The sequence below is a fragment of the Chaetodon trifascialis genome, chromosome 7, assembly GCF_039877785.1.
Source record: "Chaetodon trifascialis isolate fChaTrf1 chromosome 7, fChaTrf1.hap1, whole genome shotgun sequence".
Classification (NCBI taxonomy): domain Eukaryota; kingdom Metazoa; phylum Chordata; class Actinopteri; order Chaetodontiformes; family Chaetodontidae; genus Chaetodon; species Chaetodon trifascialis.
The window spans coordinates 9,837,128-9,859,323 of NC_092062.1; the positions used below are offsets into that span (position 1 = coordinate 9,837,128).

The following is a 22,196-nucleotide window of genomic DNA, read 5'->3' on the forward strand; positions in this document are numbered from 1 at the left end:
GTCGAAAAAGCTTTCATTTTTCGACCAAATTTAGCCCGCTTTTAACCTTCACTTCAAGATGTCGTTCACCTGCAAATCACCAAATCAATTCTTACTGAGTCACTGCAATATATCATAAAGATACATTCAGTGGATTTGTCACAGGTGCTTCTAACAGAGGAAAACAACAGAAAAGATCATCTTCTCACAATAGTGTAACATAATGTGAACAATCTGCTGGACAAAATAAAAATCTCATTTAATCAGTGAGGCCTTCTCTCCTCCGGTGTCACCCTCCCTCCTTGGCTCCCCGTCTCTTTCCGACTCTGTGAACGTCTTTACTGGCCGCTGAAGCCGCTGATGAATTCTTAAGCAGATCACACTGATAATTGTATTTCATAACTGTCAGTTGTGCGAAGGCTGCCAGTGTGCCCAGGAGCTATTTGTGTCTCAGTATGTCCTCCACACACCTCCCCCCCCCACACTCTGTCCAACCCCCAATCACCAGGGATGTGCTTACTGTCTCCGGCCCCGAATTACTCAATCAGGAGGACACATTTACGGATGACACCTTTATTACAATTAATCAGGGGAACTTGATTAAGAAAGTTATTCCTCCCCTTCATTGAGACTTACACAAGTGGTTCAGCTGCATATTGTAATTTATGTCCCACTGCGCTCTCGCGCTGCTGATAGACAGAAAAGCTGACAGATTGCCAGCCAGACTGAGACACATGTGGACTTGTGTATGTGTGTATGAGGAGGGTGTGCGTGTGTGCATGCAGCCCCTGCGCTACATCTACATATCCAGAAACACATGCACAGCCACAAACAAACACATTCCCCTATCATTCTGTCACGCACAACTCAGGTTTCGCAAAGAGTTTAATAAATGACTTTAATTGGCTGTAGAGATGTGCTTGCTAAAGGAGGCTTGAATATTCCATTTCCCTTTCTTCTTGTCTCTTTCTTTCACTCTCTCTCTCTTCAACACACACACACACACACACACACACACACACACACACACACACACACACACACACACACACACACACACACACACACACACTCCTGAATGAAGCCATCTCTTTACCTTTACTCACAGTTCCTGGGTCTGCTGTGGCTAATTAGTCGAGTGGGGTTTTAGGTTTGGTAATTAGGCGGAGGTAGGAGTGACGGGGGCTCGGGGAGTTGGGGAGTTGAGGGGGTCTGACTGACTTGCAGAGAAAGAAACTGGACTGTCTGGATCCTGGCAGCACCAAGCAGCCAGCCAGTGTCCCTTAGGCGCCTGGAGGTAGACTACCATCCCACACTATGAGGGTGATGTCTTTGTTATGTGCCACATGTTCCAGTGAGGGGAAACTGTGGAAAAAGATGGTTAAGTGGGGAAAAAAAAAACAATTTCAGAATTTCACTACCCTAAAATGTGTTGAAGTGCAACAATGAAAACCAAGTCTGTGCTATTGTCTGAATTGAAATGATTTGTAAAGCTAAAAAATGTGATTTCAAGAAGTTTGATTTCAGAAATGATGACTCGCTTTTTAGAAAAAACAAAACAAAACAAACAAAAAAAAAAACCCCAATAACATATGGGTGAAAAAAGGAAAAGATTTTTATTTAAAAGTGAGAGTATTTAACCTTTGCAGCCACTGTTATACAGCAATAACCATGTTTAGGTTCAGCCAACGTTAGTGACCATGAACTACTGGTCTTACCAGACCAAGTGAGGCTGTGACAATAAAAACCCTGAATGTGTTTTAGGAAGAAAAAGAGTTAAAAGTTATTACACCGTCTCACTTTCAGGGACAACACCACCGAAATCAGCAAATCATAAAACCATCTTTTTGTGGCCTTTCTGAAGAACACTGATTTGTCAGTAATTATAAAGTTGCTTTAACTATAAAACAACCATTGATGAGGCATTAAAAACTGACCCAAATGAATCCAGCCCATTCACTATTTTCCTATTCTGTGTAATGCATTTCATAATACTTTATATAGCCTATGCTCCGCATTCAAAGAATTCACATTCACATGAGGTTAAAAGGCCAAACTTACTTACTTACTACAGTACTACAGTAACCCTTGACTAAAATGAGAACATCTTAGCATAATTCCTCGAATGAAGAAATGTTTCCAAAGTTTCACCATCACACACAAGTCTGTCAAGGCTTCTGAAGACCGTCTCTATCTTTAATGTCTTGTTTATGCTCCACTGTTCCAGGTTGCTTCAATACGTTGCCAGTTAGCAGCCTCCGACTGCAACACAATCCAATTAAATAAAGAGTGTTGTCTCTCCAGGTTCCTGTGTTCTCTAATTGGGGCTGTGACTGCTCACTAATCAGCGGAGGTACAGGTAGGCCCTGGAGGACGCCAAGACGAGGCCTCTCCTGGTAATTGAAGAGATGCTAAACCTGGCCTCGTCCTCGCTGTGCAACATGGATGCACGCGGTACTCAAGCATGCTAAATTCATCTGAACATCCACGTGCATCATCATGTCTCTCTCCTTAAGCGAGGCTGGCATGTAAGAGCTTGCTTTTGCACCATAAAGCCTGACCAAAAAGTGAAGTTGCAGAGGTGATTGCAATAATTTAACGAGTGCTGTTTGTTCTGTTGGTCAGAGAAACTCAACACATTTTTTTGTGTTAGTTTGTGTTCACTTCAATTTCAGTTTTCACTTTAAAGTTTTCATTTTTTGAGTGATACTTTAATATTTTCATTGTTTGTAGTTAATACTCAACACAACTGTTTCATATGAACACACACTGCATGTAAAAGATATTATATGACTTCAGTAATGACTCTAACTAAACCTGACAGAGACCACTGTCTATGCCAAAGACCATCATATTTGTTCTGACTTCCAACACTACGCATTCAGAACAGCCTTGGCCTGGTGTGTTTCTGATTTCCTGCGCCGTCTGGTGAAGGTAGCAGCTTTGCATGCTGGGGTCACACCTGTAACGTATTTCACACTGGGTTATATTTTGAGTGGCCACCTGGATGAGGAAATAACATGTTCACAGTGCATGAACACTACAGCCCTCCCTGCCAGGTAGGAACAGTTGTTTGTTTTAGAGAACATACAGTACATTAACACAACATGGACAGCTTCAACATACGCTATCTCATTTCTGCTTTTTTTTTTTTTTAAATGGGGTTACTAAAATGTTCAGTCCTTGAAACTTTCCACCTTTCGAGGCTTTTAAAGTTGTAATAATCTCTTATCTTCTAAGTCTAATCATTGTGTTTCATGTAGAAATGATGTACCATGCAGCAAAACATCCTAACACATGTATTTTGTGCTACTTTGTTTCTTGTTACCAAAACTAAATTAAGTACTAAATTAAATACAGAAACGGGGGAAAAAAATGTCAAAGGACATTTAACAGTACATAAACTATAGGTGTTTTTTTTTTCCTTGCATGAGGAAAAGTAATGGCATTTTCTAGTCCAACTCCTGGTTAGCTGGACTAATTCTTTTTATTATGTGCAGCTTCTGGGCATGTGAATGAAAAGACTGATTGTGTGAACGCCGTTTCTGTCAGCCACAAACAGGCAATGAAATACCAAGCACACCTGGAACAGCATTCACTTTTGACAAGCACATACCAATGTAAGCCCCTATTAGAAAAACAATAGAGTCTATCATAAAACATTTATAGTAGATAAAGTGCGTGAGAGTGCTAAAAGCAAGCAACATTATGGCATCAGGTCTGGAGTAATTTCAGGTGGGCTTGTAGCAGAAGGTAGGCTCACAAGATTAAAATACACTGTAAAAAAAATATTTTCTCAGAGGCTGCAGGTTCTAATTTTTAATCAGAATATTTGTGCAATATTATCAATTCAATTCAATTCAATTCAATTCAATTCAATTCAATTCAATTCAATTCAATTCAATTCAATTTTATTTGTATAGCGCCAAATCACAACAGAAGTTGTCTCAGGACACTTTCCATATAGAGCTGGTACAGACCAAGCTCTTTTATCTACAAAGAAACCAACAATTCCCATTATCATCAACGTTTCAGATTTTTTCACTCTAAATTCAGTCTTGCAAATGAGAGATTAAGAAAAACCTTTTGTATTGTTTTTTTAGTTTCCAAAACCATGACAGCAGAAAATAAAGTTGTTTATTCATGAAAGCATTGTGTAGCTTTACTTGCGTATAAATCAATCATATTACAAATATAAAGAACATAATACAATTTTCCATTTTTAGCTTATTAATCTTTTGATTTCAAGTATGATGTTTAGTGCATTAATAATCAGTAAATCACAGCTTACTATTATTAGCAGAGGGTGGGGCCACATCCACCACCACCTTGCCCAGGTTTTTCCCAGCATACATGTAGTCCACAGCCCGGAAGATTGACTCCAGGCCTATGAACCTCCCCCCCTGTGCCAAATCCCCACCGTCCACCTCACACACTAGCTTCCCTTTGGCAAACATCTGCATCATGCTACCCAGAGCCTCCCTGTAGTCACTGAGGAAGTGGGGCAGGAAGAAACCTCGCATGCTGGCCGACTTCTGGAGCAGCTTGACCGGTAGCGTCCCCCCTTTGAAGGGCGGGATCCCTGATGCGGTCTGGTACCCTGAGATGAAGCCAATCACGATCAGCCGGCCCTTGTTGGCCAAACTGTTGACTGCGAGCTCCAAGACGCTGCCTCCAACTGACTCATACACCACGTCTACGCCTTGGGGATACTCTTTCCTCAGCGTCTTCGCCAGGTCTTCTGTGGTGTAGTTGATCGGCCTGTCGCAGCCGATTGATTTGAGGAAGCCCGCTTTCTCGTTGGATGAACAGGTTCCAATCACGTGGCAACCGGCCTGTTTGGCAAACTGCACTGCAAACTGTCCTGTTCCCCCTGCAGCCGCCGTGACCAGTACTGTCTCACCTTTGGCCAGGTCGCCCAGACGTTTCAGGGCGATGTAGGCCGTGGCACCGCTGAGCAGCAGGGTGAGGATCTCTGGCTTCACCGTGGGGACGGGCACACTCTCCTTGGCTGGCACTACCGTGTACTCAGCAAACGCACCGCTGCCGAAGTAGGCCACAGTGTCCCCGATGGTGTAACGGGAGCTGGCGCTAAGGCCGAGGCCAACAACCTCACCGATACCCTCGAAACCGGCATCAAAGGGGGGCTTCACGGAGGGGTCGTAACGGCCTGCTGAGTAATTAATATCAGAGGCGTTGATTCCCACATAACTGAAACACAAACATAAAAACAAATTGTGGATTAAAGGTGAGACAGTAAAATGACGTTGTGGACAAAATGCACACATCACACGCACGATCATGGAGAGAAGCGTTTAGGTGGTCATTAATGTGAGCTTGCGTTTCCTGAATTCCTGTCTGAAGGTCAAGGCTTCGGCTTCCCTCTCTAGACATGTCTGCACGGGGCACAAACACTCCGCTTTGTTTTGGCAATGATTCCTTTTTCTCTGGAAGAGAACAGTCCAGCCCTGACAGGGGAAGGTTTGTATCACAAAACACATAGCATGATGTCATGATTCATTGTCTTCAGAGACACCCACAACAAACTGCACTTTTAAAATCTCAGATAGTTGCTTCTTGCCTCAACACGAAGACGACTGTTTTCATCTTACTTTGGTAACATGTTGGAAACAAATATGTGAGAAAGGAATGTATAAATAAATCATTTACAGTCTTTTAGAGCGGCACGCATGCTGCGCCTCATTACTGTGCATGTCACACGTGTACTTTGAGCTCGTAGATAATGCTTCTGTGGTTTATAGCTGGGTCACAGTGATACAACAGAACACCTTGATTTGACGACTTCACATCTATAGAATCAGTTTTGCACATAACTAAAAATACAGGGCCACTAGAGTTTAGACAAATTAAAATAAGTGGATATGTGACAGTGAATCCACGGTCTGTTCAAACAAAAACCTCAGAGACACTTGTGAATCTAACAATCATCTCACCAAGACGACGTTCAGCAAACTTAAAACCCAAACAAGCATTTTAATATGATAACATGACAGGTGTCGCTGATTTGTGAGATGACAATTGCGACTTTGAAAAACACTAAATGAAATGTAGGTCTGTATAGTTGCTTTACAGCAAAACAGCAAACAGTGTATTCAGAGTGTGTACTGTAGAGTGCAAGAGTGTATTCTTATCAATAAATAAATAAATAAATAAATAAATAAATAAGAGAAAATGTAGAATTTGGAACCAAGCATGATGGTCCAGTTCAAAAAACATCATAAAAAGCATCATCATCATCATTTCTACCATTTATGTGACTACATTTACGTTTTCTTGAAACGTGTGCACGCGGGTGAAGTGTGAGGGTGCACAGAGACTTGAGGAGCTGCTGTACGTCGAAGAGATCTGCTCAAACAATGCATTTAAATTCGAACAACTAAGTTTCATTCCTTCCCTGTGAATAAATCCACCTCTTTCATGGCAGTCCTGAGCTTTTCAATGATCAATTTCTCACTCTGAGATTCCTCATTTAATCTTTTTTCGTATTTCATTAAGGTTGCGCCGATACTGTGCGATACAGGACGCAAGGTTCTCAACCTGCACTACAATGCCACAAACAGAAATATTATGGTTTCTCTCTTAGTTCAGACATCTTCACTGATCCCTGCTTCACTAACACAGACAAAGGTCAAAGGTCTTAGTTCACAAGCAGCTGAACACTGTCTTGCAGTGAGATGCTAATGTACTACGCTTCCACTCAATCTGATGGACACTACATATTTTATTGGCAGTAAACACCACCATAAACCCTGAGGTGCATTTGTGTAATGCTAATTTCACTTTTAGAATCAGATCAGGCATACACTCACTCAGTAATGTAGTAGTAAATCAAAATTAGGGTAAGATATTACCTCCGGCTGAATCAGAAATAGAACCAGAAATCTTAATGTTTTCAAAAGACGCATTCATTTACGCCTTTCCACTGGTGTAGTTTAATAGTGTTTATCAATGTGTAAACCAATCACTGAATCACTGAGTCTGTGTCAGGCTCACAGAGGCATGGAGACTGACTTCAGGTGAATACACTGCTGGCTTCTGCTGCTGGGAATGAGAGCAATGATACTGCAATTCCCGCGCCATGTAACACCGCATCTCCTTCTCCATCATCTCCATCTCTTGATGCCAGCCTGAGCCCCCCCTCCATGACTTTCTGTTTGCAGTTTGGTGACGTAGAGAGACAGGAGGACAGAGAGAGAGAGAGAGAGAGAGAGAGAGAGAGAGAGAGAGAGAGAGAGAGATGCCGAGATGGATTGATAGACAAATGCAGAGAGGGCGGAACTTGGAATTACAGTACAGCGCTTATTCCTCACGTATTTTGCCATCTTGTGATGATGATGATGATCGCAGGTGCTGGACATGGGTGAATCGAGGTAAGCGGAGCCCTTTATGCAACTTCTCAACATTACTGTGATGGATCGACATCAAATAATGATCCACAAATAGAACGCATAACACGCGTCGGGCCACCTATAGCGAAGGCGCGGAGAGAGAGAGAGAGGGAGAGAGAGAGAGCAGCAGTGTCTGTTTCTGGCCACCTTTCAAAAACAACAACTTACCGATTTCTGACGAGCAAGTCCGCGTCCCCGGGTGTCGGAACCGCAACCGTTTGCATAGACACGGCCTCTCTGAAATTAGGACTGAGCTTGTTTACGACCAGCTTTCTCATGCTGCTCGGTATGGAGGATCCTTTAAAATCCATGAAGTGCGCTGAGTAGGACATGTCTATGATAAAGCGCCGCGCAGTCGGATGAACTCCTGAAAGTGCGTCTGTGCCTCTGCGCCCTCCGCCGATTACCGATATCGCTCTCCTGCCGTTTCTCGTCAGTAGCAGGCTGGACATGGCTCCGAAATGTGACAAAGTTCATGGACAACTTGACACACGTTCGAGGCAGTAATGAGCCCGACTGCCGTTAGCCTGCGCTGTAGGCTCTTCCCCTCTGCACATGCACAGCGTGCAGGCCAGGCCAGCCAAAACGCGCTGTTAAACAAAAATAAAAGCCACGTCGCTTTGTAGCGGGACTCTCGGTTACTTATGCAAAAAGGGAAAAGAAAAAAAGGAAGCAAGTATTCGGGATTAAAAACGTTGCACTGGCGCAGCCTTGTAAGTAGCGCAGCAGCGCCCCAGACTTGTCGTCGGAGTCCCTCCCCTTCCCGGACACAACACTCACTTCCTAGTAAGGTGAAACAAATCAATCCTCGTCTCCTAACGTATCCTCAACCGCTTTCCTCCCACGAAAAAACCACGCCAACCCCGACGAATCCCCTCAAACATGCAAAAAATGCCAAATATAATCGCAGAACGTGTTGCGTAAAGGCGCTCTCATTTAACCAGCGTTTCTCTTTTCCTTTTTTTTTTTTTTTTTTTTTTTTTTTGGAGGGGGCTCTAGCCGAAACATATGTTTGCGCCCACATGTTACACCTGTAACCAAAGCCTGCATCGGCGGGTTGTCAGAGTGTGCTGTTCGCGTTGCGTTCATGCACGTTTCATGTGGCGGTGTTGTCATCTATTGTCATCTGACTGTCATTTTCTGGAAGCATCGATGCTGTTCACAATAATCGTGTAACACTGTTACTACACCGTATTGGACCACTAAAGCCCTGTGGGAGTCGAACCTGTGGCTCCTGCTGTACCAGTGGCCAGCTTTTATCACCTAAGGGTGACATCTAAGTTGCAACAGCCTTATTGTTGAGTAGTACTTGAGGTTTGCCATACATGTGCGTATAAGTTTGGTTTCAGCTGATCTGCCGTTAAGTTCCGAAATGATTCTTTCCCTTTGTCGGAGGTTCTGGATGTTTTAGAGCAAATGGAGAGGGAGAGAGAGAAAGAGAGAGGGGGGAAAACAAGACAATTAAAAAGATTGACAGGTAGGCTCCTCTGTCAGGGGTGACGCTTGTGGAGAGGGGAGGAGTAAAAATGTAGCAGGAAAAGCCACTCGATGCGTCTGTCTATCAGTTGAGACTGTCTGAAACAGCTTCTGGATCCACCGCGTTTCCATTTTTCCTCTTTTGGGAGACCTCGGATCAGTCCCTGGAGTTTTTCCTTCCTCTTTTTGCCTTTTTAAAGAGACAAATATTTTAGTCCATGTCGACCTGAGCTGTTGTTGGCGAAGCTTGGATGCGCCTGCGTCTTGTTTGTTTCCCCTCTCTCTCAAGTGATATCCTCTCCACCGCATCAACCACCCCTCCAAAAAAAAAAAAAAAAAAAAAAAAAAAACGACTCTGGCCATGATGCGATGAGATGAGCGGTGGAAATTATTTCCAAGACTCTTAAAACGTAAGTAAGAGAGAAAGCCCGGTCGTCCCGCTTATTTTTATTTTTTCAATGGGAGAGAAAGAGGGGAGGAGGGGAGGGAGGAAAAAGTCTCCGCCGGACTGGTGAGGCTGGATCCGGGCTGAGGTGGCGTGGTGGTGACGGGACTGACATTAACCCATCTAATGCCTGTCTATCTATTTTCTCCTCTCCCCTTTCTCTGTTTCAGGTCTCTGGCAGAAGAAGAGAAGGAAACATAAGGATACACTACTTATCAGAGCTGCGTGCTGCGCTTACACGGGACTTAATTGTTTGGTTACCGCCAGAGTTTATTTATTTTTTTAGGTTTGGTGTGCGTAAAAGGCGCAGCGAAGTACAGTCCCCCTTCAAAGAGCACTGGAGATAAGGGGGATTTTTTTTCCGGGGGAGTGAACTGAAAACTTGGGTTTCAAGGTGCTTTCTTGCTGCTGCTGCTGCTGCTTCTTTTTTGTACCCTGCCACGAGAGACATGAAGGAAGATGATCTTTGATGGACATGAAGGTATCAGGAGCTGGCCGAATCCCTTCGTAATTTTTCCGCTTGTTGTCGAAGCCGATCCAGCTATCAAGTCCAAAAAACAGCAGCCAGTTTGAAAAGAAGACATTTCCAGCTCCGAGATCAAAACCCCTTCCCCCGAAAAACGGGATGATTTTCCAAAACTGATAGACTTGATTTGTTTGTAATTCCTGCATGAGAAGCACCGTGGAAAGTGACGGTCACTATGCCGAGGAGAAAGCAGCAAGAGCCGCGGCGATCAGCAGGTATAACCCGCCCCTCCATAGCGACCATTTCCCATCCCAGAAGCCAACTAGTTTTTATTTACAAGTAGCAAATGAAAAGCTCTCCTTCCATATCACATTCTCTACGTGTGCTGCATGCTGAGATTTATTTTACAACTCAGTTTAAACTACATTTGTTGTATTATTAACACAACGCGCAACTCAACCCCTGACCCACAGTTGTGTTTAAAATGTGTCTAATTGCGCAAATGACGCACATGTATGCGCAATTACACTTTGAGATTTTTCTTTTTTTATCCTCCTTTGCCAGGAAAGTTCTCTTAAGAATGGTGAGATAAACTAAATGGCATGTTATGGGGGATAAAAGGCAGCTTTTGAGGTTCAAGAGTGAGTAATGATGAATAATTGACTGGGAAAGAAGGGGGAGAAAACTGGCGAGAGCCGGTTTTTCCTTTCTTTCTATTTTATTAGAGGATTGCCATCCTTGATTTGATGCGTGATTGATCGCCTGTCATGTGGCAGTCTTTGATCTATTCATCCCTGATAAACATCAATAAATCCTTCCATGAAGACAGGCATGCCTCTGGTAGGTTTAGCCACTCACTTTCTCACACACACACACGCGCGCGCGCGCGCACAACCCTCCTGTTGTCTCAACCAGGAACCGAAAAGCCAAAAAAAGTTGCGAATTAGGACGGAAAAACAGCCCATTTTAATTTAAGGGAAGGCACTAAATGCAGACGAAAGGACGAGTGTATGTTGAATAGATCAGAGGGAAAATCAACCCAAACACTCCTTTTTTAATCAGGTGTTTGATTCCCCTCCTATGCCATTTCTTTACAGAGATAAATGTTGAGGGTTTTTTTTAACGTGTTCACATCCAAATTCTCCCCACATTCTCTGTAAGAATCAGTCCAGTAATGAAATCAATATCCACTGCTGGAGGGGAGTATTATATTTGCAATGTGACCAACTGATAAAACCAGGTCTTGGCAGAGGACCGACAAGGTTGACTTCTAGTGGTTTGGATTTGGACTCCCCCTTTTCTCTCTCGTCTCCCCGCAGCCTTTAAACAAATGTAAATGAGTGACAGGGGTTTCTACCTCTGTGCTAATGAGGCCGGGCCTTTGAAGTTAGGCATTAACAACTGGAGTGAACAAAAGACAGTTACAGAATTTTAAAGAGATTTTGAAATATGAGGTGCAAAGCGGGTCGAACAGGAGGGCCAGCAGACGAAGACTTTGAACTCAGCAGGTTTTATCATTTAAAGCGGGGAGCTGGTGGTGATGATGGTGATGAGGATGAGGAGGAGGATGAGAAGGAGTGTAGGATGGAGAACATTCAACCGGTGCTCGCTGTCGACTCCTTTCTTTCCCCACTTTGCCTTTCTGGCAGAGCGCTTCTCACATGATTTCTGGCCCACACTACGAAGAAAGATTTCAGATTTAGATACTGAGCTTCACTTGACTTTTCTGAGTGTTTGCGTGTGTGTGTGAGAGAGAGTTTTGGTTGTTGTGGCCACAGAGCCCGCTGGATTAGGTCGGCCATGGTGGGAGCAGAATGACTCCCGTTTAGCTTCTGCATGTAGATGGAGGCATGAAAACATGACATCGCTGTGACCCCTCCCTCCCCTCCCTCCCCTCACCACACACACACACGCACGCACACACACGCACGCACGCACGCACGCACACACACACACACACACACACACACACACACACACACACACACACACACACATATGCACGCACCACACGCACACCATTGATCCATTACACTGTCCACTGAGTGCCATGCACATCATGGGTTGTAATGGTCAATCACAGCTTGGCACAGGGGATGCTTTCCATTCTTCCATGAACATGACAGTCGGTCAGAGATAACACCCTCCACTCCACGTTCCCAGTAGCAACAAATAACTAACACACATGCACGCACGCACACACACACTCTAGGCTAGCCTGATGCTCCACTGGGAGCTGGTACTGACCTGTGGCTTCCTCTTTGTGCTGCTGCTCAGAGAGGAAATTGCTCATGGTGGGACTGTGCATGGAAATCAGAGCTCAGACAATTAAAACAACAATAGCAGACCTGTCTCGACGGGTTTCTTTCCTTTTTTTTTTTTTTCTCACCTTGTATCTTTTGGGAGAATATCATTTGTTATGTAATGTTCATTTTAGTGATTCAAGGCCAAATCCTGCATAAAATATCCCACAACACTAGAAATTGCTAAAGTCATAATTGTGGAGTTTGACAATCAGTTGCACAAATGTTGCAGGGAATTTTTCCATCTTGTAGTTTGCTTGTAAATAAATGTATTTAATGGCGTCGTAGCAACCACTGAATGTTCCCCTAAATTTTAAATTGTCTTTAAATTTTAGGATTATTTAATGCAATTCTTATAGTTGCTAACAGATAATTCATATTTCGACACGTAATTATTATCTTTAGAGGGTTTTCTCAAGTAATATTTTGAAGCTTGTGTGTGTGTGTGTGTGTGTTTGTGTGGTGTTGGGATGCACAGAAAATGGCCAATACTAATGGCATTTTTTTTTTGCAGATAAAAATGTGCTGTCTGTAGCTCTCATAGCTCTGTAGCTTTTAAAAAAAATCTTTTTTATAATTTTCAGAATCCATGTTTAGAAACCCAAACAGATTGAGAGCAACCTTGACTACCTGCATTGGAAAGTGTGTAAAAAAAGTATAAATTTTCCTCTTTCCATTTTTCCATGCACAGATGCATGTCCCTGTGTGTGTGTGTTATTACACTTGCAGCCTCACCTCATCACTAAACCGCTCGATTTAAAGGTGAGGAGGACAGGAGGGAAGGCAGGAACAATTAAAAGTCAGGATGGAGTGATACTGTCTTTCATCCAAGGCAGGCTTACATAGTCTTAGAGGAGGAGGATGAGGAGGAAGAGCAGATAAGATAGTCGCGGTTATTTCTGCGAAGCACAATGTTTAATTATAAGAAAGACGTGTGTGTGTGTGTGTGTGTGTGTGTGTGTGTGCGTGTGTGTGTGTGTGTGTGGGGGGGGGGTAAGGTTGCTTCCCGTTGGCTTCATTAGAGAGAGCCCTAATTATCTGTGGAGCTGATGGATTTGTGACAGGCCCTAACGATTAATGCTGACAAATTCAGTAAGGTGTCAAGTCCGCAGCTGCCTTGATGTAATCAAGTTGATATTATACAGTCCCCATAGCCTCTAGTGCAGGACCAACTCAATTTGCCTGTGCAGGTGACAAATGGACTTTGCTACCTGACTAATCACGTCAGGAGACAATGCCAGTTAATGACCTCAGTAAGCCCCCGCCGCCCCCACCCCCACCACTCTTATAACCTTGTAACAAGCAAGCCAGACCAGCTACAGCACATCATCCTCTCTCCCTCTGTTCTCTCTTTATTTTCTACTGTTCCTTTGTTTGCATTTTGAGTCCTTTCAATTAGAAAGCTTAATGTTCGTGTCGAGGTTGCAGTGCATCCGCGCAAACTTTCCTCTTTGTTTTCGGCTGGAATGTGAAGGTGGAAATTTTCCAACTGCGAGAGATTTATTTATTCTTATATTAATGACACGACTCAGGCCTGTTCTAACCACTTGATATATCAGCACTCCAAAGTAATCCCACGAACCCTTTTTTAAAATCCAGACATTCTGTTGGAAGTTTTTACACTTTCGCATGTGTTGCAGCCCTGCTAGTAAATCACCACCACATCATAACACGGTTTTCACGTACTTTGGCCGAACGTCCTCCCAAATCATTGCTGTAGCTGCCTCGCTGAGGGCCTGCAGTTTATTCCGAGCAAGAGAATCACAGTGCCCAGGGATTAATGATTTTGCATGCCCGGGGTAGCTAAGATTACACAGCGACCTTTGTGCTCTTACGTGACGATGCTGTTATGTGATATTCTCCCTCGAAATAATCAGCATGCTGAGATTTTTGTGCCCCCCTACCCTTCTGTCTACACCAGCGTCCTAAGGAATACAGCCGTGCATGGCCTCTAGGTGTGCTTTTTCCGCTTTTCACATTGCCAGCTTTGAACACCACCCTCCTTGCTGAAAATTAGAACAGTCTTGTTTTGATGAAAAGTTGATTTTGAGCAAAGTAACTAGTGTCTCTGGCCTGAAAGTTGGACTGTCTTATAACTTCCGATGCCTTAAAGGCTCTGCAGCTTCTGAGAAGGGAGAAGTTTATGTAAGAATTCAGTGAAAAAAGTGTGTGTATGTTTGTTTGTGTGTGTGTGAGAGAGAGAGTGAGACAGAGGCGAAGAGAGCGTGTGTGTGTTTGTAGCTTAGCACTGACCGGTGTTAGTTTTCCTGGAATGAATAACTTGAACGAGTGTAGCGGTAACCACGCCACGTTAGTCATCCTCTTTAGCAGGGCCTGCCTTTAGATCCCCTCTCCGTTCCCCCACAGGAGCATGAAAACAACCTCCAACAGCAGCTCCACATATTTCTCACTTCTGACTGTCATATCTGTTCACTATTCGCAGTCAAAACGAGGGATATCAGACAGAGCAGGAACACATATTGATCCACAGCAGCCAGTTTTATCCCCCCCCTTCAGTTTTCCTGCATGTTTCCTGGGCAGTCCCCTCAGCGTGTATGTGTTTGCCGGTCGGACCCAACTTGAGGTTACGCTAATTGGAGCGGTGGTGTCGTTAGCAGGTGGCATCGATCGACCTCGTCGATAGCCACTTTTGCTCCCGCGCCACCCTCTGAAACTATTAGTTAAATTTACATCTGGGATTTCAGGCAGTCAAAGGTCAAACATGCTCAGCTCGCTCTTCTAATGCCTCGAGTCACCACAAGTGCCCCTGTGTTAGTGTGTGTCTGTGTGCGTGTGGTGTTTGTTTCTTAGTTAACATGCATTAGTTACGTTTCTTATCCTTGCAAATGCAGTTCTTTTGCAGACAGAAAAAAATTCCATTGCGTTTTCCAAAACATTGTCCAGATCAACATGAAATGGGGTTTTTTGGTATTGATTATCAGTGAATAACTAATTTAGTCAAATGGAAAATGTTAGCAAGGTTGAAGCTGCATGTGTTAAGCTTTTCCTGTTCTCATAGATAAGGATGTATTTCACACATAGCAGTAATACCCCTCCTCGTCTCTTTCTCTGTCTTTCTTTCTGGATCTTTCCGGGGCATTCTCAACAAAAGCTGCCCTCAGGGCACGCTGCTACCATCACTAGCGGTGTGCTGCCCTTGCTGCACTTTAGACATACACACACCGTCAACCATAAACACAGACAGTCAGACTGACTGACAGACAGACACACACACACACACCTACACCTAATGCTTAAGTGCAGCCAGCATGTCTCTGTGGGAGGTCATAATGGAGGTGGCTTAGTATGATGGGAAATCATATCATTAAAGCAGCCAGATGTGCTTTGTTGCCTGCCTTGCAGCACATAAAAACAGCAGCAAGTCATGGGATCCAAAAAAGAAAAAAAATCCAAGTCTGAGAAAATCAAGTCTGAAACAGATAGAAAGCAGCCCTCTGGGACTGGGCTGACAAGCAGTCTTACTCCTGACTGCCATAGAAAAACAATTTCCCCCCAAATAAAGAATTCTTGTTCTCATTGTAAGTGTTGCAGCAGCATAACAAACTCGTTTTTTAAACTTCACATTCAGATTGGACTCAAAGCTTTGATGAACGGCGTGCTGTTGCTGTTATCAGCTCTTTGTTAAGTGTGCTTAATTACTATGTAATATTTGTGTTGTGCTGAGTAATTACATTTTGTTCCACAGTGGGGATGTAAGGCTTTTGAGCTCATTAATGAAAAATTTGTTCATATGTTGTGTTGAGTTTTTTTTTTTTTTTTTTCTTCCTGGCACACAATTTAAGACATGAGCAAGATGAGAGGGGAAGCGTTCAAGAGAAGAAGTCGTGCAGCATTTAAGGCACAAAAATTGACATCTCAAATTTTCTTAAGTAAAGTATTACATTTGCCGAGGGTAAATTTGCTCTCTTGATCAGTGCAGTGCCTCCTCGAGAGGCTATGGGAAAGTCTGCTAGAGCCAAATTTAACATGTTACTTCTATCAATAAAAGATGAGCAATTACAGAATATTTTGTCTAATAAGTATTTGAATTCCTCAGCGCAGAAAAAAAAAAAAAACATGTAGCTTACCCACTCATTACATCAGTTAGCAGGGGGAGTGAGAGGCAGCTCTTTGATGCCAACAAACAAACAAGACAAACGAGATGGGCCCACTACAGAAGAGCAAAAGCCCTATCCAGGGACACCCAACCCCTGCGCACTCCTCCCTCTCCTCCGTCTCTTCTTCCTCTATCCCTCTCCACCTCTCTCCCCCTCTCTCTCTCCGTCTCTTTCACGCACCTCTCATCTCTCCTCTCATTGCTCGGCACTCCCTCTCCCTTTATTTCTTGCTCTTTTCCCCTCTCCAGCATGTTTCTCATCTCACATCCCCCTCTCTTCTGGATAAATGCTCGTTCTTTGCCACTCAAAAGCAGAGAGAAAAGAGAGAGAAGTGCTGCTGGTGGAGGAGGGGGGAGGACGGGGTGAGTGAAAAACGGGGATGAAAAAAATGTTTTTTCTTTCTTTTTTTAAACTGCTGCTTTTTTCCCCCCCTGTCTGTCGGTCGTACCTCATCAGACAAAGTTAGGTGGAGAAATGAAAAAGCTGAAAGGGAAACAAATGAGGGAAGGAGTGAAAGAGTTTAACTGTGCATTCTTGATTTTTTTTGGAGCCGCTTTTCCTCAAATACTTTGTCATCCCAACATGGTTTGAATACGTGGAGCAATGTAACGTTTTGGCATTATTTATACTGTCGTCCCAGTAATTGGATGGAATCGAGAGAGATGGAAAGAGCAGTGGTTGATGGCAGCGGGCTCCAATGTTTAGTCCAACAGCACCATCAAAGAAGATGGTGTAAAGGGTAGGGGTCTATGTGGGTGGGTGGATGGATTGCAAGGTGAGGGGTAGTGGGATGGGGTTGGAGGGTGTGTATGTGTGGGGGGAAGCTTTTAGGATGGGTATTAGAGCTGACAGATAAACGGGACGATGGACAAATTCTCCCACAACAGCTGTGACTGCCACCATTATCCTGACAGGTGTCAATTAAGAATTACTGCCCGGTCGGCCGAATGCCCCTCCCGACTCACACACACTTCCCTCCATCCCTATGACAACCCCCTCCATCCCTACCACCCCCTTGTCCAGCTGTCGGCGTGCGAGCGAAATAACACTTTACCCTTGTCAGTGTTGTCACAGGCCCCGCAGCCCCGGTTCTCTTCCCCCTTTGAAACGGCAGCCAGAGGCAGATGCCCGCTGGTCAATAGCTCGGCGTATTAGTGATCACAGTGATGTGTCTCTAGGTATACGGCCAGGGGGGTGGACGGCCTCCATTTTTCTCCATTTGTAGCCGTTCAAACTGTGATCTACTGTTTGAATCCTGCTCTGCCGTCAGGTAACTAAGCATTAGCAGAAAGATGCGATGACGTCCGCGCCGAAAAACGATGATTTAACTTCAGCGTGAGACCCTTCCATCAGATTATTACTGCCTTTTAAATAACCCTCAATTATAAAGATTTATATCAGCCCGCAATATGGTGTTTAACTCCATTCTACAGGTTAAAAAGCCCCTTCATTACATCCTTGATGTGTGTGTGTGTGTGTCTGTGATGTGTCTGGGTGCGTTTGTGCACAGTGTGTGGTGTGTTCACCTTTTGCAATGCAGCGGCTGCAGACTAACCTAGATCCTGGTTCCCTTGATCCTCTGGTACTCACCCTGTTGGCTAATACAGATCCGCATTTATTCCACACTGTAAAGTGAGGAGTTGAGGTCAATGAGTGAGAAAATGAACAGTTGCCATCGCCCATCTCGAAGGCTCCCTTCCAGTAAACCCGCTGGCTGACAAACACATTTTTGGGTCGGCAGGCTTCTGGCTTTACAGCAAAAAAGGGGAGATTTAAGCATGTGTGTTCTCCATTTGCCATATTTTCTCAATTTTTTAGGGGTTTAAATCAGCGCGGTGGCATGCAGTTTCATTTCCCTTTAATTGTTCAAGTGTAATAGAAAGCATTATGTGTGTGAGACTCAGATTCAGTCGGCCAAAGTGGTGACAGAGTGTGTGTGTGCGTGTGTGTGTGTGTGTGTGTGTGTATGAGTAATAGAGAGGGAGACATAAAGTTTAGTATTACGTACCTTTATGTCTAATTATACACCATATAATTTACCCTTACATGCACATATGTTGTATGAATTTTAAAGTTATTATCTGCTCGTGTGCCATGCTGTTGACGCTGTGTAGTTATTACTCGGCTTCTGTAATAAATGCAGTTTTCAGTGCCGGCGCAGAATAAACATGAGAAGCTTCAATCGGTAGAAGGAGGAAGCAAAAACAGCAATGCGAAAAAGCAACATGAGAGTGAGCGCAGAAGGCTCCCCAAGAATACACAGATGGATTTGCATGTTCACTTGGGAGTTACAGTTTTGGATTTCCTCCCTAGAAATCATTTGCCACAGAAAATAACCGAGGAAGATAATATCAGGGTTATTTCGCTACTCCTGCTTTATTTGCATATCTCTTGTTTTAAATAAGGCAACCCCTCGGAGTGAAATTCAGTTTGTTTTTCGGAGCTTCATTCTGCATAACCTTCTTTTTTTTTCTCCTGTTCCTCAACCTCTCTCCCTCTTTCTCTTTTTATTTAATTCTTTCTTCGGGCCTACCTCCTCTCTTCTGTCTCACACTGGCACTAGACTGCTCCGAGCGATTATCAAACCTGAGAATATTTTCCATCCCCATGCAAATCACCCACCATGCTCTCTTATCATTCCTGCTTTGCCCGCACCCCACCCACCCCATCCACCCCAAACGGTTGTGTGTAATCAAAGTAAACGGCAGCTAAAGCTAAAAGGGAAATGCTCTTTGTGGAGATGGATGGAGGGATTAAATATTAACCGGATGCGGCTGACTTAAGGCAAGTGTTTTACATAGCTGCTCCCGCCGCGGATGCCGTGCATTGATCCCTTCACCCTGGCGCCTTTACTTGTTTGGCTGCCTGCCGTTAATTTTTCACCATCATCTCACTGGCCAGGCCTTTAGAACGGAGAGGGAGGCCAATGAATGGTTCACCACTGCCCCCACCCTCCCCCTTTAACGGGGGCAGGTGAGATGGATGATAGCAATTTGAAATTTTGTTTGTGCGTGTGATCATGGAGATTGTTTTTGGTATTACCATGGTGTAACAATTCCAGTGATTAATTGAGGCGAGCGCTCGGCTGGGATTGGAGGAATTGGTGGAGGTTGCAGGTTCTCCACCTTCCTCCACTCTTGACTTGTGAATGTGGTGTTTATCGGCTGACCTTGGAGTCCAACACTGCCGCCTTACACACACACGCGTACGACAGCACACTCCCAGGATCCTGCCTCCACACACTGCCCCTCTTGTCGTATCACTTCCTTCATTTCCTCATGCCTCCCTCTTCCTCTCCTCCAGCTGTGATTAAAAGAGAAAGTCAAACCGCTCAAACCAAACTTTGGGCAAAAAGGAGACTGAAGGAAAACAAAATGGCTACAGTGGCCACAGTATTCATGCAGATGGACATTAGCAGTAGGAATGCTCCTCCAGTGGCGGCGGCGCTGTGTGTTTTCAATGTGTTTGTTGTCTACATGTGTATAGCAATATCCTGTGGGTCACAGAGGCAGCTTGTTAACAGGGGGCTCATACCAGTGGTGGTTCAACCCCCCCCCCCCAACCGCACACACACACACACACACACACACACACACACACACACACACACACACACACACACACACACACACACACACACACACACACAGTTGTTGCACTGGTGCTGTTGACGGCATTGTGAAGGCCTTCTGGCATTTATAAATGCAGTGTCGGTCCTGTGGCGGAGCTCTACCCTGCAGTCGTCAGACATGGCCACCACTCATCACTCAACCCTAATGATGCCTTGTTCTCCACCCCTCTCACACACACGCACCCCCCACCCTGGCCAGAGTGCACATCTGAAGGGGTCGTAGGCAGGTCGTGACCCCCGGGTGGTCGCAGTCCGGGACGATTGCTGCTCTCCTTTACGAGCTTTTGTTTGTTCTCCCTCTCTCTCCGCCTCAGTTTCTCTCCTCCTCAGCTGATAATTTTCAAGCCACCAAAAATTCTAAATATTTTCCCTATCAAACAGTATTAAATGATACTAAAATGCTCTAAGCCAATAAGCCAATAAATGTCAAATCGATGAGTAATAAAAACTAAAAATATTATTGCCTTCTTTAATCCAATCAAAGTGCTACATTACAATTAAACATAGTTAAAAGAGGTCATTTTGACAACCGTGTAGTCCAGTATGTCACAAGAAACACAAAATACATCGAATTGGAGCCATGGAAAATCTTTTAATTAACGGCAAAAGAACGATTGTATTAATCTGACTCTTCTCTTTCTTTTCCTCCTTTGTCTGTTGGATTCTCACCAACTTCTCCTTCTTTTCCACGCTGTCTCCCCCTGTGTCTTTCTGTGTCTTTCGCTCTTTTGCTCTCCTGTAGTCAAAGTAGCCCTGGTCCCCATAGCAACACATCGTGAACTCTTACTCATTAGTGTGTATGCAGCCCGGCTGAACGGCCTGAATGCTGCTCCTCATTCCTGTGATTTCAGACTCACACATCCATCACCTCATGATGATTTTACTGGACTGGACTTGTGATGATGTTTGGACATCCGCTTGATTCCAAATCAATGTGTTTGTCTTATAGAGGTTGCTGAATCGTGTGTGTGTGTGTTTGTGTGTGTGTGTGTGTGTGTGTGTGTGTGTGTGTGTGTGTGTGTGTGTGTGTGTGTGTGTGTGATCACATGAAGATTGAGAGGCGACACAGGGAAACGTCCCACCGTCACGCCTGACTCAAGCTCTGCTGTTTTTTTTTTTTTTTTCTTTTGGCTGTTAAATCTCCAGAGCGCTGATAACAGGTCAGCCGTTGAGAGAGAAACGAGAGGGAGGAGGGGTGTAAAGACAGAGAGAGAGAGAGAGAGAGAGAGAGAGAGAGGGGTAGAGCGAGGAAGTGAAAGAACCAGGATATGATTAGAGAGAAAGTAAGAAAGTGAGTATCTAGAGAAAAAAAAAAGGGAAAGAGAGAGATTGGTCTTCTTTATGCTGGCTCACCCATTGCGTGGGCGGCGCATGGAGTGGAGAGGTCAATGGGATGCCGTGATAGGCTAATCTGCCAGGAAGGGAGGGTTAGGGCAGGCCTTATGGGAGCAGCTCATTGGCTAGACTCATTTGCCCTGTGAAATATCTCATTGCATCTTTGTTTCCTTTTTTTTTCACCGTTTGAAGATTGATAGTGTGGGTATTTGCTCTGAAATCTCTTTGCGAGTGTGAGTATTTATCTGCCTGCGTCTATACTGTATATGCCCACGTAAGAGTGTGTGTGTGTGTGTGTGTGTGTGTGTGTGTGTGTGTGGCATACTTTTCTTAGTTCATCCCAGTTCCTGTGGGAGTGTGTGTATGTGCGATGTTTCCAGAGCTGTGTGTGCTCGTCCTCCAGTCAGACACATGGATGACAGATGACCCAGTGGGAGACACCAGCCATCCTGCCCAACCGGAATCTTGCCCCCCTCTCCACCTGCCCCCCCCTTCCCTACTAAAAAGTGCGTACTTTGTTTACTTCCTCGGCTTTTAGCCATAAATCCTGGATCCACCTCCGATGTGGCGTTGCCCCCTTTTCCTCGGGTTACGGCTTTGTACACGATCATAAAAGCTGCGTCACTGCGGGTGTGTGTGTGTGTGTGTGTGTGTGTGTGTGTGTGTGTGTGTGTGTGTGTGTGTGAGTGTGTTCAGGAGAACAAACCAGCCGCAACCTGGCTGCATGCATGCCTGTCTATCGCTGTAAAGGGGAGGAGGGCAGAGGGGGACTTACTGGACCAGAGGAAACCTAAATCCTCATATAAAAAGGCCATGCACTCAGCCTGGGCTGAGGGAAGGAGGGAGGGAGAAAGAAGGGAAGAGAGAGGGAGACAGCAATGGGGGAGAGAGAGAGGGAGAGAGCGAGAGAGAGAGAAGGGAAAAAAGTTGATTTCCTTTTTCAGCAGAACCATACATCACAGGGCCTCCCAGCTGCAGTGTCACAAGCTGACAGAATGACATGTGTCATTTATCAAAGGGGCCAGGCGGGGGCC

The 22,196-nt window shown here is 44.6% G+C and overlaps 2 protein-coding genes across 3 annotated transcripts in view; one reads left to right on the forward strand and one right to left on the reverse strand.

The window, feature by feature from the left end:
- Nucleotides 1-3,135: 3,135 nt before the first annotated feature.
- Nucleotides 3,136-8,380, reverse strand: LOC139334317 (prostaglandin reductase 3-like). The gene is made up of 2 exons (XM_070967126.1): nucleotides 7,557-8,380; nucleotides 3,136-5,190 (listed from the first exon to the last, which is right to left on the reverse strand). The coding sequence occupies exons 1-2, from the start codon at nucleotides 7,838-7,840 to the stop codon at nucleotides 4,260-4,262; spliced, it is 1,215 nt and encodes a 404-aa protein (XP_070823227.1). The 5' UTR covers nucleotides 7,841-8,380; the 3' UTR covers nucleotides 3,136-4,259.
- The window catches only part of LOC139334314 (teashirt homolog 1-like), a 36,555-nt gene continuing 21,555 nt past the window's right edge, over nucleotides 7,197-22,196 (forward strand). Inside the window, exons 1-2 of one of the 2 annotated variants that reach the window (XM_070967121.1) lie at nucleotides 7,197-7,370; nucleotides 9,480-10,050. In XM_070967121.1, the coding sequence (XP_070823222.1) occupies nucleotides 10,011-10,050 (40 nt within the window). In that variant the 5' untranslated portion in view covers nucleotides 7,197-7,370; nucleotides 9,480-10,010. Of the gene's footprint in view, nucleotides 7,371-8,379; nucleotides 9,275-9,479; nucleotides 10,051-22,196 lie in introns of those variants that run through there. The other variant, XM_070967120.1, reaches the window with a different exon arrangement.

Excerpts from the sequence above, each read along its gene's own strand:
- LOC139334317 (XM_070967126.1), bottom strand. The coding sequence starts at position 7,840 with ATGTCCAGCCTGCTACTGACGAGAAACGGCAGGAGAGCGATATCGGTA. Across the intron at positions 5,191-7,556 it reads GACTTGCTCGTCAGAAATCG|TTATGTGGGAATCAACGCCT; the intron begins GTAAGTTGTTGT and ends TTTGTGTTTCAG.